General features: G+C 42.8%; 1 protein-coding gene across 9 annotated transcripts in view; it reads left to right on the top strand.

Annotated features, from left to right (window-relative positions):
* ABCA5 (ATP binding cassette subfamily A member 5) overlaps positions 1-18,158 on the top strand; it is an 81,568-nt gene that overhangs the window by 10,929 nt on the left and 52,481 nt on the right. For 3 of the 9 annotated variants that reach the window (XM_068530732.1, XM_068530733.1, XM_068530725.1), the window contains exons 1-2: positions 6,617-6,695; positions 17,251-17,370. In XM_068530732.1, the coding sequence (XP_068386833.1) occupies positions 17,269-17,370 (102 nt within the window). In that variant the 5' untranslated portion in view covers positions 6,617-6,695; positions 17,251-17,268. Of the gene's footprint in view, positions 1-6,467; positions 6,499-6,616; positions 6,762-6,885; positions 7,310-10,547; positions 10,649-17,082; positions 17,137-17,250; positions 17,371-18,158 lie in introns of those variants that run through there. The other 6 variants (XM_068530726.1, XM_068530727.1, XM_068530731.1 and 3 more) reach the window with 6 other exon arrangements.

Genomic DNA, 18,158 nt, shown 5'->3' with positions numbered 1-18,158 from the left:
TTTGAAAATTTCACATCAGGGACTTAACATCAAATTGTATTTTGGAATGAACCTTAAAGCAGGATCTAGTTGAGTTTCTAGAGAGAGTCAAGAAAAGGCAAGCCCACGTAAATGAGGAAGAGGCTGAAATACTGGAGTTAACGGTATTCGACCAGAATAGTCTCTTCTCCCCCGTGCCTAACTCCTGCTTTGCCTTCAGATCTTAATTCAGATGTGACTTCCTCTGGACAGTGTTCCTTGACTCCTCAGGTCTGGACTAGATGAGTCACTTAATGTCCTCCTAGCGACCGCCATCTCCACGATGCCGTGACCACACTGCACTGTCACTTCCCGTTTTGGGCTGTAGACCTCATTACAGTTTAAACTCCTCAACAGCTGGTACCGTGCTATTGGTGTTTACTTTTCTATCCGTAATGCTTAGGGTAGTACCTGCCATCTAACAGGCACCCCACATATATTATTTACAAAATTAAGGGACAGATAAATGAAGAGAATAACTGTGAAAGAAATGTCCAAGGAACACATATTGAAAGTTAATATCAGTAAAGATTAAACGATAAAAGAAAATATTTTCAGGAAAATTACTAGTAGAAGAAAAACTTTTTTCTTCATTCTATGTTGATTCTGCACATGAAGTCCATTTACTTGTAATCTCTGGTGCTTTATCATTTTCAGAGTCCTTAGCTACTCTCTACCTTGGTGGGGGAAAAATAGTTTTTAAGATACTACTTGAAATAGTAAATACTTAAGTATTTTAAAAATAGTTAAGCACTGAATAGTTTTAAATAGAGGAAAATAGCTCATGGTGTTACTGTAGAGATTAAACAAAAGGCTGCATATAAAGCCTGTGGACCAGTGTGTAGCACATCATGTGTGTTCTTTCACCACCTCATCTCATAAACTCCTTGAAGCCACCCAGAGCGTCAAAGGAGGCAGGTATTTCAAAAGTCTTTTTTACAAATGAGAAAACTCATGATTATAGAGGCTAGCCATATTACGGAGTTACATCAGTTACTACGTTTTTGAATCCGCACTAAGTAATATTCATCGTCCCTTCTTTGTCACCATGTTGCTTACCTAGAGGGAGAGAAGAAAATAAAGGACATTTGGATGCTACGTAATCACAGGGCCACCTTGCAGAGGATGAAACTAACTTGTAAGGGGTGTATTATTTTTTTATTGCTGCTCTAACAAATTGCACAAACTTAGTGACTTAGAACAACACAAATGTATTACGTTATAGTCCTTGTAGGTCAGCAGTCCAACACAAAGTTTTCACTCTGGGATAAAACCACGGTGTTGGCAAGGCTGCGATCCCTTCCGGAGGCTCTGGGGGAGAATCAGCGTCCTGACCTTTTCCATTCCTTCCTGCCGCTTCACAGCCAGCAGCGGTGGGCAGACCTCAGGGCACAACCTGCTGACGACCTCTTCGCCCTCCTCTTCTACTTTTAAGGGTCCTTGGGATTACTCTGGGCCCACCCGGATGATCCAGGAGAATCTCCCTGTCTTAAGGCCAGCTGATTAGCAAACGTAATCCTCTTTTTCCATGTAAAGTAACATATTCACAGGTTCCGGGGATCAGGACGTGGATATCTTTGGGTGCACGGTGGCATTATTCTGCCTATTCCAGAGGAACAGTGAATTCTAAGGGGAATCCTGGCAAAGGGATCCCCAAAGGAAAGCAAGGGGTAGGTGCTTGTGGGCATAGTGTTTTCAAATGGAAGTGTTAGAGGTATGACCATCAGCTACCTGAGTGGACTATTAACTCCTGTTGATCTGGGTAGACACTAAAACCTCTGGACGCTGTTTCCGTGGCTACCACCAGGACCTAGCCTATTCTGTATTTCTGCAGTTTTCTTTCCAACTTGAACACATGTAGGGGTTGTTATATATTTCTGTTAAATTGTATCTTTTAGGTCTTAGCTCAGAGTTCAAATTGTTAAAATGAATTTTGTTTCCTGGTTCTGTCTTCAGTCGTATCTTCTATGCTATATAGGTTTTGTTTCATACTCTGATTTGACCAGAAAATGATTTCTATATCCTAACCTATGTAAGTTATGAAAGATTATCAACAAAAATTTGGCTACAGTTACCCAGCTTTGAGTTTACCTAATTATTATTATGTCAAGCCCTTATTTTAGAGTCTCATCCACAAACATCATGAAGGGCCAGATTAAATGCTTTGCTGAAATTAATTTCTATCATGACTATATAATTCCCATTTTTAATTCAAAGATTAAAAAAGAAGTATAGTATATAGCATGACATCCTTAGTTTAGTGATTCTGGTTCTTAGTGACTACCGACCTCTCTTCTAAACGTTCATAAAATATATGGAATGATGGACTCCGGAGTTTTACTTTTCTGTTCTAAAGTTTTCAGTGTCTTTTAACCATTTTTTTTAAAAAACAGGTGATCTATTATCTTTTTCATTTTTTACAGTTTCCCTGAACTTAACCAGCAATGCAGTAGGTCTTAGGTTACCTGTAAACAGCTGTGGGATGTAATTTGTGCCCAGAAACATGAACTTATTTGAAATAGATAGGTGTTTGCGTACCGTCTCCTCAGCCATCTCGAGTTTCAGCTCTCTTCCTATGTTGTTTTGCCTTTACCACTTTCAAGTTCGTGTTCCTTAGTGAAGAAGGAAAGAACACACAGATTAAGTCGTCTCTTTTTTCAGCCTGTCTATTATTCTCTTAGGCAAATTGATAATCCTGTGTTTATAAAAACCCACGCAGGCTTATTTCTCTGTGCTCTCTGATACATTCTCCACTCTGGTTAAAGCACCCTCCCTGTCTTTCCCTCCTGAAGGTACCTGGTAACTCTAGACCTCAGTGAATTCTCTGTGGTACTTTATAGTTTGCAGCGCATAGTTTAACAGTGGAACAGGTATTATCTTCCATTAGATGCTCTTTAATTATTATTATTATTTTGTGGTCTTAGAATAATTGTTGATTTCTTGACCTTTTTTTGGTTCCCCTGCACAGTGGGGCTTCTTGCTAAGCAAGACTACTAGGAACTCCATAGACATTTGTTGGTTGGCTGAGTTTTTAAATATCAAATTTGGCTAGACCTTCTTCAAATATTAATCTCCTTGAGTAATTTTTCCATTTGGGGAAACACAAAGAAAGAATATAATACTTGAAATTCTTTTTAGGGTAATGAAAACAGTAGTAATAATTAGTAGTAGCAGCAGTGTTAAACGCCAAACAAACTGAAAGTACCTTTGGAAGTCATTCCCTTCTCCAACCTTCCACCAATTATTAATCATTTCCCTAAGCCATGTATTAACAATCTCAGCCACATTTGAGGTGGTAGCTTGGAAATCTATCGTTAAAGACATGAGATGCTCTTTCAGCTTTGCCAGGCGAGGCTGCGTTGCTTGATTTGTCTCGCCTTATCCTGGAACAAGGCGCCAGTTGAGCTTCTCTGAAGTTACACCTCATTTAAACACTAAATTTAGGGACCACATCACTGTCTTGGCACATGTTTTCAGCTTGTAGAAATGGTAAATGCTGAAAAACAAATAATAATAAATAGTGTTTAATAGTTACAGATTTTAAAAGTGGTTTATGTAATTTTCAGTGTATTGATAATCATGCAAAATAATGTACTGATTTGGCTGCAGAAAAACCATGCCCTAACAACTTAACAATTTTGCTCTTAATTTTGGATAAAATAGCATCAGAAAGCCATGAAGTAAGGCTTTGGTCTCTAGGAAGTAAAAAAGCAACACAAATAGAATCCATTGTCCGCCAGCAGGAGGTTAGGATGTAGGTTGGCGTTTAGAGTAGCAAGCAAGACAAATTCTCTTTCTCTGCGTTAAATACTGTGAAAATTCTGGTGCGTCCTCATTTATTTTGTTCGACTAGGCAACTTGTTACATCTCGATCTACGACTTCTATGGTCTGTGTGTTCCCATGTGATTTATTTGTCTAGAAATGTATTAATTGGATATGGGGATTTGGGTTGCCACCATGACAACCAAGCAGTATAGCTTGTTTGCTTTTTCCTAGACACAGAAGCTTGGAAAGGAACATCTTTCCTGCAGCTGCTTATTTAGTACCGGGACCTGGTAACTATGGAAATTTAGATCGAGATTGTGTGGCTAAATTGTTCACAAGGTACATGCAGTCTGCTAAGTAGCTGGCTCAAAGATACAGTAAAACATGCCATGGCCAGTTCATCACTTTGCAGCAGTCTTTTTATTAAAAAGGTCTTATTACTTTCTGAATAATTTATTTTTAGTGTTTGTGATGTGAATAATAAAGGCTCCTCAATTAAAATATTAAAAAAAAGGTCTTATTTAGTATTCTCTCTGTTAATATGATTCCACAAACTGTATTTTCATAACTTTGTCATCCATCCATAAGAAGAATTTAAAATCTTTCTTTTATTAGGTAGATTTTGTTCAGTGCATGGTGACCTTTTGGGGGGATAATAATGACAGTGTTTACATACTGCTGTACATGTGTTTTCTCATCAGCAGTGTTATCCACAGCATTTACTGTACACAATTATGATGCACAAGACCTGGAAATTTAAATTGGTATAAGAAAAAGCTCTTAATCTCAGACTACTTACAATATGATTGAAGAGAGTATATAAGTAAAATGACGTGAACAAGATGGTAGCATGTGTGCAGTTGAGAGGAAAGTGAGATCATTTTGTCTGGGGTGATGAGTTTTTCTTTTGGTTTTGGTCATGTTATCCTGAAGTAAGAGCAGAAGTATAGGCAGACTGAATGACAGAGAACATTGCAAGGATAAGAAACTCAGGAAACAAATGTCTAGAATAGTGGTAGAAATGATGCATAGACTTCTGAAGTTAAAGCGGTTGAGGCAACTAGTGAGAAGTACAATCGGAGAATTGGGGTGAATGTATATTTCAGTAACACATTTTCACAAGTAGATTTATTTTTGACCTCCATTTATTTACGTGCCCACAAATCCTAGGCCATTAAGAATGCATTCTTCTGAACTTGTAACTAAAATGTCTTAGATATTCCAAAAGAGAAAAAAATACATCATGTATAGTTTTCACTACTTGCCTTCTTCAGTTTTCTGATGTAATTCCTAGAACATTGTCTCCCTTCCCCTGACTCTCACTGCCAGATTTTTTTTTTTTTAATTTCTATTTATTTATTTATTTTTGGCTGTGCCGGGTCCTCATCTCTGTGCGAGGGCTTTCTCCAGTTGCGGCGAGCGGGGGCCGCTCTTCATCGCGGTGCGCGGGCCTCTCACTATCGCGGCCTCTCTTGTTGCGGAGCACAGGCTCCAGACGCGCAGGCTCAGTAGTTGTGGCTCACGGGCCCAGTTGCTCCGCGGCATGTGGGATCTTCCCAGACCAGGGCTCGAACCCGTGTCCCCTGCATTGGCAGGCAGATTCTCAACCACTGCGCCACCAGGGAAGCCCTCACTGCCAGATTTTTAGTCATGGATTCCGCTAAAGCTCTTTGAATTTCCTGTTTAATCCATATTCAGTAGGAGAAATAACACGTTTCCTTGTTTTTTTTTTTTTTTTTTTTGGTAGAACTTAGAGTGACTGTTGGAGAGATTTGGTTTAAATTTAAGAAGCAGAAAAACTAAGATAAGTGAAAAAAAAATAAAAATACACAATGTATACAGGATCAACGGAATTTTTAAGGTCTTCAAATAGTTAAATTCCCCAAAAGTAAAAAAACTGTGCAAAGAAATGTGACCATACAGAAATCTGGAGAGTAAAAATCTGTTGTGAGCTTTTCTTCCTTTGCAATAACTCTGACCACCATTTAGGTCACTTTGGGCAGTAAAACTCAGAACACCAGTTTACATTTTTAGCAAAAATAAGTGCGGTATAGAATCTCCCACAGATGCGGTATGTCTCAGGCCATTTGGAAGATTCAGGATCTGCCACATCCCAGACTCTCAGGAGGACATTTCGGAATCTAAAGCATCCTTAATGTCCACATGTCCTAGGTCAGGGTCTGATGGCACGAGGACACTGCACCCCACACGGGGCGGCGGGAAGGAGAAGGGGCTGCGGAATGCAGACCTGGGAGGGGACCGCTCAAAAGCCGAGAGGCAGAGAAGAAAGGATTCTTAGTGGGTATGACGCAGGAGGCAGATAAGGATGGGGCGGCGGACCAAGGTCACACGCCAGGATACTGCAGAGTTTGGACTCAAACCGGAGTCCCTGACTTCAAGCCCGTTGTTTCTGCCTGTGTCCCGGGGGGAGAAGGGCGAGGTCCCCACGAAGCAGGCAGATCCGAGGCGCCGGGTGCCCTGGGGCTGAGCCACGAGGCCGCGCTGCAGAGACCGGCGGCCAGGCGGACCCAGGGATCCCCCCCTCGCAGCCCCGCCCCTCGCAGCCCCGCCCCTCGCAGCCCCGCCCCTCGCAGCCCCGCCCCTCGCAGCCCCGCCCCCAGGGTCTCTCGCCGCGCCTGCGCCGGGATGCGCGGGGCCGAGCGGCGGGAGCGCGCCCGTCCGCGGGCTGCGTCCTCGGGGAGCCCCGCCCTCAGGTGCGTCCTGCGCGGGGCGGAGCGCGGCTTCCGGCGCCGCGCCCTCCCCTCTCCGCCCCTCCCCTCTCCGCCCCGCCCCTCGCGGTCCTGCGGCGTCGGGGGCGCGCGCGCGGCCGCCCTCTCGGACACTGTTCCGAGCTGTGGTCCCCGCAGACTGCGCGCGTCCCGGCCTGTCGGCGCTGCGGCCCGGCCCTGAGGTGACGCGGTCGCCCAGGGCTGCGGGGTGTGAGGCCCGCCGGGGTGGCTGTCACCCCTGGGAGGGGGTGAGGGGTCGAGGAGGGGCGGCCGGCGGGGGAGGGGCGGTGGGTGCGGCCGGGGGGTCTGGGGCGCGGAGTGCAGCGGGGCTCGGAGGGGGCCGAGCCGGCGGCTGGGGGGCAGGAGGGTCCCCGAGGTTGCGGCGCGTCCTGTGGAGGAGGATGCTGTTCGCCCCCGGGGTGTCGGGGTGCGGATGCCGGGGTCGCCGCGGGACCCCCGCCTTGGGTTGGCCGGGGTGGTCTCCATGCTCAGGGCGCCGTTGCGGAGGGCGGAGATGCTGGGAAGGAAATTCCCTCTGAACACCTGGCCCCGAGCGCGGGTTCCCTTGGGGGCTTCGGGCTGCCCCTCACTCTGCGCGTTAGGAGGAGTTCGGGAGAGATGCGCAGAGCTCGGGGCACGGTTTGGGGGGAGATGCCCTGATTCCTGAAACGCAAGGCTCCAGGCGTGGAAGTATTGATACTACAGCAGACGCGAAAGCTCGGGAGGCTGCCGGCGCTAATAGCTGCAGGAGGGTTGCTCCTGGGCTCCCAAGGCTTGGACAGACGTTTCTAAATTAGTAAGTCTGAAAGAATAAAGGCAATCACGTTTACTTTCCATCGAGGACGTTGTGCAGGAGCAGAAAGGGAGAAAAGGAGCGTATGTTGGACTCCGAACCGTGAGCCAGGTTCAGTATTATCTCATTCAGTCTTGCCAGCATCCTTTGGAGGTCGGAGGGGTCTTATTCTATTGGGCAGATGTGGAAAACGCTTCCCAAGAAAGTTAAGTCACTTATTGCGGTCCCAACTAGCCAAAAGGGCTGAGATTCCAACCCAGGGATGCCAGACTCGTCCTTGATGCACGATATTTTGCTTCCATCCAGAGAGCGATGTTACATATTTTTAGGGAAGATTCCGTGCAAGAGAACATTATTAGGGCAGTTAGGGCTCTTGGGGGTATTTGGGTTAAAAGCTAACTAGTAAGGCATTAATCCTGGAATATGTGCTGTTTAAGTGTGCTTTCCTTCAAACAGGATTCAGTATAGGGAAATCTTGCATTCAGGGTCAAAGCAAGTTTATTAATAACGTTACAGGTTTATCTGAGTGTCTTTTATATTCTAGATGCTAAGCTATGTGCCAAGAATGCCAAGATGAATACGATTTGTAATCTCTGCCCTTGAGCTTGAGAAGATGATTGCATAAAAGAATTTCGTAGTATTCTCATAAACTGGAATCTTTGCTAGTGTGTGAATTAATCGGACTAGAATAGTTTTAAGCACAAGTTTTTAGGAACCTGTTATATGTAAGAAAAGGTATTGGATAACTTGTCATGTGGGTACCGTTGCATTATTTTCCCATTCAGCAAGAAATACTGTCATAAAATTTAGGTTAAATCATATTGACAGTTATTATTTTCTTTTATTATTATACTACCTTCAGTAAATTTTAAAACACTAGAGAAGAAGAGAACATTTATAATTTATCCCCTGTTAAGTTAAAAGGCTTGATTTCTTTTTTTGACTGTGCTGCACTGCTTGTGAGATCTTAGTTCCCCGACCAGGGATTGAACCTGGCCCTCAGCAGTGAGAGTGCTGAGTCCTAACCACTGGACCACCATGGAATTCCTGTAAAAGGCTTGATTTTAATAGTGCCTTTTTTTTTTTTTTAATTTATTTCTGGTTGTGCTGGGTCTTAGTTGAGGTAGGCAGGCTCCTTAGTTGCAGCTCACTAGCTCCTTTAGTTGTGGCACACATGCTCCTTAGTTGTGACATGCGAACTCTTAGTTGTGGCATGCATGTTGGATCTAGTTCCCTGACCAGGGATTGAACCCGCATCAGCTGTATTGGGAGGTGGATTCTTAACCACTGCGCCACCAGAGAAGTCCCAATAGTGCTTTTGTTTCATTAGTTGAGAAGCCAGTGATGTGTGTAGCTGGGCAGGAACTTCTTTCAAGTCATCTGCCAAAATGTTCTTAACCTCTTCTTCTAAAAAATAAATCTTAAAGGTATCGTTGATACCAGATTCCATTTAGCTTTTATCGCTCAGAGTTCTAGTGGAAACAAAATCTTCGGTTTAGGCCGAAATGGCACCTTGTTGAAATGTATAACATTACCTCTGATGCGGCTGTAGGTAGGTGGATAGAAGGGGTAGTGGAACGTTTTGGGAATTTCTCCTGATGGCTTCAGTTTCTCAGTGAGGTGGGGGTCAAGGTCATCATTTGAGGGCGATGCTGTGGGTGGAAGCTTTGGGGGTTTGGGGATTAGGAGAGTGAAAGGACTAGTGAAATACGGGATTGCCAGGCAATTAAACAATTATTCTTAGGTATGAAAAGTGCAGTCAAGGAAGTATGGGTACACAAAATAAAGATGTCTAGTCTAACTTTGCATACAAGGTGTTTGACAACCTGTTTCCAGGGCCTGTCCTAACAGTGTCATCTAGAGGGTACACCTGCCCTTTTTGCCCCAATTCACTTTGCCCGAGCCTCTGCCTCATTGCAGGTTTCCCTGTTCTTTACACAAGTCAAGCCCCTTGGGGGAGTCTAGTTCTTCCATTCTTTTTCCCTGTCTGGAATTTGCATTCCACTCTTTCCCAGACTCTTTCCCCCAGTTGCACTTATCACATTATATTAAATTTTATCTATCTGCAAAGTCAGTGACGGTGTCTAACTCCATTTTGTTTTTGTTTTTTTTCATTTTGTTTTTTTTAAAAAAAAGTTTGGTGCATAAATCCCTCAGTAAATGTTTAATGACTATGCCGCTTTTCTTCTTTCTTCCTCCTTTTGTCTGTAACGGTGGTCAGCAAGCTTTTCCTGTGAAGAGCCAGATAGTAAATGTTTTAGATTTTGTGGACCACATGGTCTCTGTCTTGATTACTGAACTCTGCCGTTGTAGCACAAAGCAGTCACAGGCAGCACAGAAACAACTGAGCATGGCTCTGCTCCAAGAACACTTTATTTCTGGTCTCGAGATTTGAGCTTCCTATAATTTTTACATGTCACAAAATATTGTTATTCTTTGAGTTTTTCCCCCCCATTTAAAAATGTGAAAAACATTCCTAACTACTGGGCTGTACAAAACAGGCTGTGGGCTGGATTTAAGCCCCTCGGCCTCCGTTACAGAACTTTGATCTATAAAGACACTCAGCAAATCTGGATAAAGGAACTTGCGGTAAGATGATACTGGTTTTAGGATTACCATGGGTGGTAGAGAAGCAGAGATAAAGAAGGCAGTCTTTTTTGTCATGGATTTCATGGTCAAGTTCAAGATTAAGATGTAAGCAAATCGTGATGGCACAGTATGGTAACTGCAATTACAGTTTATTTATTGGAACAAAGGAGTAATAATCAGCTCTGCTTGAGTGGATCAGAGGTCACCTCTAATAGTCCTCTGTTGGGGACACTTTCAGCTAAGATCCTTTCCAAGAATCTTTTCGAACTTGCTAAGGTGACTGACCACATCTTTTGCCAGGATGGCTGTGAACATTCGGATGGCTCAATTCCTTTGTTTTACAGGATATAATCTTAATCTGTTCCTCTCAGAACTAAAATTAATACATTCTAGATAATTTTTTCTGACAGTTATTTCTAAAGGTCATGCACATTTTTACTGCTTTGAGAAAGGTGAAATATGTTTCGTAGCACATATAATATAGTAATCAATGTTTCTTTAATACAGTAGTGAATTTCTGATACTGAATTTTGGGTTACGTAAATTTAGTCTTTAAGTCAACTATTAATGCATTAGAAAAGGAAGATGGGCTTTAGTGGGCTTTCCGTTTTCTTGCAATTTATTAGATTTAATGTGAATTATTTTTATCTAGGAAAAGTATGGATATATGGCTGTTAGCATCACTGACGCCATCTTGGGCTCTTAGAGTTTATCCTGTCCTTTCACCCACCCTACCCAGGACTGAACTGTGCAGTAAGTCACTTCTCTGTTGTCAAGGCTTGGCAGTTAATAGAAACTGTTTTAATAATCATTAGGATCAGGTGGCCTCTATGCTCCGTTAGTCCCCAAACAATGATGATGTATATTCCCGGCGCCCACGAGACTCGTGACCCATTCATGAATTTTGACTTAGGAGTGCACGTCCCGTTTCCAAGCACCTGCCTCCATACTCTAGGTTAGCTATAAAGTCGTCCCAGTGGCCCCCGCCGGTGTGGGGTGCGGCTGCTAACGCGTGCAGGTCGTTGTCGCCGATCCCGAGCCCACCCTGTGAGTTACCCTGTGATAAACTGATCCATTGATTACGTGGGGCTGCCTGCCTCGATTTGTTTTTCGGTCGCAAGGTGCTTTCTCAGTTCAGTGAGCACTTCTCGTTCCCTCCTTCCTCCAACAGAAAGTTAAATATTTAATTAAACCTTCAGTGATACTAGATGTATAAAACTAATTATTATTTAAAGCTCTATAACAAACTTAACGCATTCCCCAGATATGCCGTGGAGCAGTGGAAAGAAACTTTAAAGATTCTTAAAAATAACTTTGTACCCTTATTTCTATGTCTTTGTCATAGTTCTTGAGCAGTTAAGAATTGGCTTTGTTAAAGAGTTTTAAAGGTACTGCCTTGGTGAGACTTTGGAACTGTATCAAGTATTATAAGTTTTCCAAAAAGTACGATTTGTTAAAAATATGCCATTAGGAGTTTTATTGTACTTAAGTTGTTAACTTGTGCTTTCAAGGGTCGTCTTCTAATATACGTTGCAAAAGAGAAGGTCGTACATGTGTTGTCTGCTCAAAAAGCTGCTTTGTTACGGTTGTCTGGTCGTCTCTATTTACAGCGCCCTGGGCTTGTGTGAACTCTGTTACTTGTGAGTAAACTCCCCCTGGATGTTGACTGTATGATTCTCTTCCCACTTACAGACAATGTTAAATGCGGGGCAGGCCAAGCATCCTTTACTGCCTTTTCCTTTTGTCCTTTTGAATCTCGCCACATAAGGCTATAACGTTTGGGATAATTAAGGGGAATTATAGTGTAGAAGGAGGAAATTTAGAGCTTTACGCTAAATATGGGTTTTCTTTTGGTCCAGGAAAAGGCACAGGACAAGTTAAACTTTTTACAGATGTCCCCTTGCTGGCCATGCCTCGTTTCTAACTTTTCAGCCCTGTTTTCAGCTGTGCACTTGAGTCAGAAGAGCCACTTTCATGTCACCTCTGCGGGGTGGATTTCCACCTTTCTTTCAGGAAACCTCACTGCCCCGCCCATAGGGCTTGGTTTCAGCTCAGACACCGTCTCTTTATCTTCGGCAGAGGCCTTCAGTATAGAAAGCACTGCCTTCGCATATCCTTCCTCCATCCCAAATCCCCCCTCCCTACCCTGCAAAGCAGTGTGGGGCGGGGGGAGCAGAGGGGACTTTATGATCACCCCACCAGTGGGAGGTGTAGGCTCCCCTCTTTTCTTTTTCCTTCTGTCTTCTCCCAAAGGACAACCATTAATTCTCAGAGACACTGTGGTCTCAACACTTGAAGAAGCAGCACAATATTTCCCTCAGCACCTGTGGTTTGCAAGGAGCCTTTTACAGTAGTTAGTGCTTCACATCGTGATGCACAGCCATCCTCGCCTGATTTATTCCCCACGGCCCTTTTCAAATTGCACCTGCTTAGACTATGTGGGTTGTGGGTGCCCAGGTGGGCAAATAGGTTCATTGTTGTCAGTTTATAAAAACCTGTCTACAGCTTGAAGTTACTGGTTAGACGAACATTAAACTAAAAGTTAATGAAGAATCGATGTTAAGAATGTTTCATTTTAGTTTTCAAACACCCAAACCAGGTGTTTACTTTCTTGAAGAAAACAAGCAATTGATTTTTCTTCTTTAAGATGTTTTGTTTTAATAATTTGAGTAGATAGAAGTTCAAGGTTATTGTAATTTAACATTTTTCACATGATTAGACTGGAGCTTATGAATATAAGAAACATCAGTTTGTTCAGGTGACTCATAGCACTGATTCATCTATATACTTCATAACAGAGTTCATACTTTCTGGTCATCATTTTCTTCCGTTTGTCCTTTGGCCATCCATTCTGGGGGAATTTCCTTGACTCAGTCTTCATTCTAACTCACCGATTTGGCATTCACCCCAGCTAGCAAGAATTTTATTTCTGTCTGTCTGTTCCATTTCCAAATTCTCTAGCAGCTTTCTCTTAATTGCTTTGTCCTTGTTTCATGAGTATGATATCCCTTGAGGATATTAGTTATACTACTTTTATAGACAGTAGCGATCAACATGTGTAATTACTTGCCATGTTCCAGGCACCATTTTCAGCTTTATGTGTATTTATTCTTTTGGTCATTCTGACAGGGACAGAGTAGGGAGACAAAGTAGGTAATTAAATAGTTAATCCCACTAGGGGATCATAAATAAAGAAAAAGTATGGGAGACCCTGTAAGTTAACAATCACTCAAGAAAGCAGGTTTGCTTAACAACAGAACCAAGCAGCAGAAGCACGAGACATGCCCCCAAACAATAAAACAGTGGTGGCGTGAGACCCACGTGAGGCTGAATAGTCACAGAAGTGACTCCTTTGATTAGTCATTGTATGTCATCTTCTGCAGAGACATTTCCCTGTTAATATTACTTTAAAGCTACTTTAAAAACTACGTCAGTGGTTCTCCACTTTTTATCGGGCCCTGCACGCTCACTCCCATTAGCGTCAGTGGAATTGTACACTTAGTAGGCAGGGAGGCATGTGGGTCTTTAACATTTCCCTTTGTTCCTGACACACTTCACTTTGAAAACCGCTGTTATCCTTCAGAGTTTTCTAACCATGGAGTTAAGAACACATTATACTGTTACACTGGTTGAGTCCTTTGATGCGAGAAATAGAAACTGATGTGGTCAGCTTAAGTGAAAATAAAGTATACTGGGTAGATAATAGGGCATTTCACATAGTCCAAGGAAGAAGAATCAGGTTTTGGGCATAGTAGGTATCAAGCCTTAGGGGAAAGCTTAGTACCGAGAACGTATGAACTTTCTTAAATGTTTCTATTAATCTAACTGTTTCCATGACTCCCAGTCTCTGGGTCTCTTAGTTAAAAATTCCACTCTGCCCGGAGAAAACTTAAATGCTACCGCTCAGAGGTAGTCGTGGTGATGGTAATGGTTTGTGTGTCTGGCGGGATGGCGGGGTGGGTGCACAGGTTCATGGGCTTCAGGCAAGGCTGTTAAAGACTCAACCCTGAGTTCAGGGAGCAGTTCTCAAAAGAAGGAAGAATACTGTGAGTCCATCAGCTGCTTTAGGAGGGGCCTTTTTTCTAAAAATGAAGCATCAGGCGTGCAGCGTTCAATCTGAATGAATAATTCAGTGGCTCCCGGTAAATCAATGTGTTTTGGCAGATAACTTGAGAATGTTCTTGCTGTTAAATTGGTTAGTGTTTCTCTGTTTCGTAGTAAATCATCCTCGAATGAGAGTGATCCGTCTGCGTCTCTCCCTTCCACCCTCCCTCCTTCCCTCCTTCCCTCCTTCCCTCCTTCCCTCCTTCCTTTCTTCCTTTCTTTCATCGGCCTAGAGATGATCACCAACTCATTGCGGGATCTGATATAACAGGAATGAGGCTGTTGGAAGAATTTATTTTGAGTGTATCCTCCTTTCTTGGCTGCTGCAATTTTGCTCTTTTTAATTTACTCATCTAATATTTTTACAGTATGTCTAATTGTGTAATTACTTTTTTCCCCACCATATAAGGAACACATATTGATGGGAAAATTAAGAAAATAGAAAAAAGCGCAAAGGGAATGAAAGTTGTCTAAATCTCATCATTAAATTTAAGAAAAAGCTCTCTTCTGTACATATAAAGAGGATGTTTATTTGATCCAAACTTTAATTATGTATATTGCCTTTTGGGGGGTAAGACAAGCTGCCTCTAAAAAGTTGCCTGCTTTTTTATCCAGGTGGAGACGGTCAGCCAGCTTGGAACAGACTGTTCTTGTTGTAGAGGGGGTCACACCAGTGGCTGCCATCAAATAGGTTTATATAAAACAAGGAACAAATATCTCTCTGAAGACGGCTTAGCGGGACTTTTTTGGTGTCTCCTCCAAGCTGCCCTCTCGATACCTTTTTAGGTGACGGGGCCGAGCCAATTGGAGCAGGGACCACGGAGAGTGCACTCGGGAGCCCGGCCAGGCTGGCTTCTGCTTGCATATAAGCTCTTTGAAGAACTGCGACGTGGCTACAGCAGAGGTCCACTTGCAGAAGGGGCCCCTGGGGCCTCCAGAGGGTCAGCTTAGCCTGGAAGAGAGCTGCTGGGCCTGTGATGCAGTGATTTAGGTCATACAGCTCAAAAAGTATATACTGAGGTGAAATTTGTTTCCGTCACTCCAAAGTGAGACCCTGTACTCATTAAGCACTTTCTCCCCTTCTCCTCTGGCAACTACCAGTCTGCATTCCATTTCTGTGGATTTGTGTATTCTGGAAATTTCATATAAATGGAACCCTACTTGACCTTTTGTGTCTGGCTTCTTCCACGTAACGTAATGTTTTGGAGGTTCATCCACGTTGTAGCATGTATCAGTACTGCGTTCCTCTTTACGGTAAATAGTAAATCATTGGGCGTATACACCACAATTTGTTTTTCCCTTCGTCTGTTGGTAGACATTTGGGCTGTTTCTGCGTCTTGGCAGTTATGACCCTACCCTGCGTGGACGTGCACTTGTTTGAGTCCCCATGGAATAGTGGGATCATGTGGGAACTCTTTAACTTTTGGGGAACTGCCAAACTGTTTTCCTCAGCAGCTAAACCACTTTGCAGTCCCGCCAGCCGTGTATGAGTACCCAGGTTAGCCACGGAGTTTCTTATGAGAAATTTGCTCTCATTCAAAGCAGTATTCCTGTTGGTGATGCAGTGGTTATTCTCTGGCTGCTTTCAAGATTTTTCACTGTCTTTAATTTTTAGCAGTTTAATCACGATGTGTTTGAGTGTGGCTTTCCTTCGATTTATCCTGTTTGGGTTTCATCAAGCTTCCTGAAACTCTTAGGTGTTTCATCTCTGGCCAAATCTGGGAAGTTTTCAGCCGGTAATTCTGTAAATATGTTTTGCAGCACTAACACACTTCTGTCTTCCTGGGTCTCTGATTGTTTGGATGTTAGACCGTTTGTTACCGTCTCACAATTCTCTGAGGTACTGTTAATTGTTAAAACAACAACAACAACAAAACCTTTTTTCTCTCTTTTGTTCAGATTGAGTAGCTTCTCTTGATCTATCAAGTTTACTGACTGTTTTTCTGTTGTCTCCATTCTGTTTTTGAACCCATTCTATGGATTTTGTTTATTTGTTGCTGTGTTTTTCTGTTCTAAAATTACTGTTTGGTGCTGCTTGATGTCTTGTTTCTTCGCTGACACTTTCATTGTTTTCAAGAATGAAATGAATGTTTTCTTGCCATTGTTTGCTGGAGCACTTTTTAAATAGCTGCTTTAAAGTTTTCGTCAGATAATTTCAAAATCTGTGTCATCTTGGCAGTGGCACCTGTGGGTAGAGTTGACATTTTTCACATGCTTCATTACCGGAGTCATTTTGGGTTGTGTGAGACTGCGGGTTTTGTTTCCATCCCGTAGAGAGCACTGATGTCTTCTTTTAGCGTGCTGTCCACCTGGTTAGGTTCAGGTCTTCAGTTTCTGCCCACATTCTCTGAACTGTGGTTCTAATTTCGGTTTAGTTTTCAGAAGCCTTTGCAGTGCAGATTGGATCTGTCCGTGTGTGCCGCCCAGTGACCCATCTGGATCTGGGCAGTGGTCCGTCTGTGAATTCAGTTCCTCAAGTGTTTGGTGCACAGAGCAGGATTAGATCCACGTTTACCCAGAGTGGGGGTTAGTCCAGGAGCTCATAAACAACTTCACTGTGTTGCTCCCCTGAGCTCCTCTTTTCATTTGCTCTCCCTGCTGGTTTTTCATTCCCTGTGGCTCCTCTTGTCCATCTTCCAGCCGCCAAGCTAGGGTTTTCCTGCCCCACTGGGCCACGCACTTTGGCAACTGCATGTGCCGCGTGCAGGGCCCTGTGGCTGGAAGGCGACAGAGCGGAAAGTGGCGGGGTTTGTCCCCCGACCCTTGTGGAAGAAGCTCCACTCAGAGGAGAGAGTTTGGCTGGGTTCACCTTTTCATCACTGCAGTCTGGCACTGCTGTAAACGGGGTTGCTTGGGGACAAGGGCACAGGAGAATGTAGAAAAGGATAAAAGACTGGGTGTTTCCCCGTTCTCCGTGAGCAGAAGACTTCCGTTTCCTATCGAGCCAGAACTAGAGAGCTTTCTCCAGAGCTTTCTGTGTGTCCCAGTGCCCGCTTCCAGTGCGTCCAGTTTAGAAGACACTGGAAGAGAAAAAGTGGCATTCCGGTTCCCCCTTGTTTCACATGCTACTGTTTACTTTTCAGAATCTTCACATTGCTGTTCCATGCATTCCGTCCGGGTAGGAGAGACAGTGTGGGGTATGCTTAACTGTCTAGCCTGAGGCTGAAACATCTGTCTGTCTCTGACATTAGAAATGGCATATACTTGACTGTGTGGTTCCAATTTCTTTTTTTCCAATCTCCTTTCTTTAGTAAACTAATCCAGAAAACATGGCTACTGCAATTAGGGAAGTTGGAGTTTGGAGACAGACCAGAACACTCCTACTGAAGAATTACCTAGTTAAATGCAGGACTAAAAAAAGTAGCGTTCAGGTAAGTTAAATGACCATTATGTCTTATTGCAGTTTATTTTGCATTAATATGTTCCATCTTTAAAAGATGATTTGTTTTGCTGGATACATTTTTATTATAATTTTATATTCTTAGGTCCCTTTAATTTGCTTGTAAAAATTTGTTGTGTTGGCCTCAGAAAAATACCTAAATTATCCCATGTTTTCTGAATGTCAAAAATTTTAATAACGGTGTCTAAATTTAGTTAATTTCTAATATCAGTGCTTGATTTTGAACCTTGAGGCGTGCATTTCCCATTTCATGGAATGAAAAATAAATTCTGCAGATAACTTCATGGAACATTATTCCACAGTTTATTCCTTATGGCTGCCCATCTTTTGGACTCTGGATTGAACTGCCCATAATTACTAAAATTATGTCACATATTTGTTCCCACAAGCATACATTACTTTATTATTTATTTATTTAGCATACATTACTTTGAAAGGTGGAAGAAAGTAAGAACTCTGGCTAACCAGTTAATAGTGATTTTAAAGGATGGAATGGTATTGTTGATCTTCTCCCGAAGCCAGCAGAACAATTAAACAGCAAGATGAAACAATAAAGAGTTCATCCCTATTAAAGTTGACTACTATTGAATACAATTGAGTATAGTTTTAGTAGTAGAAACTTAGCTGTAATTAAAGCATGAGTTTTAGTTCAGACTTGAATAAAGACATTTTTATGGTGATCCCTATTACAGATGTTTGGTAAGTTACTTTAAATAAAGTCATGTATGAGTAAATTTATTATTATATTTTATATTAGTA

The sequence above is a fragment of the Eschrichtius robustus genome, chromosome 20 (genome assembly GCF_028021215.1).
Source record: "Eschrichtius robustus isolate mEscRob2 chromosome 20, mEscRob2.pri, whole genome shotgun sequence".
Taxonomy (NCBI): domain Eukaryota; kingdom Metazoa; phylum Chordata; class Mammalia; order Artiodactyla; family Eschrichtiidae; genus Eschrichtius; species Eschrichtius robustus.
The sequence above is the reverse complement of the archived record's forward strand: the minus strand, read 5'-3'. Positions and strand labels throughout refer to the sequence as shown.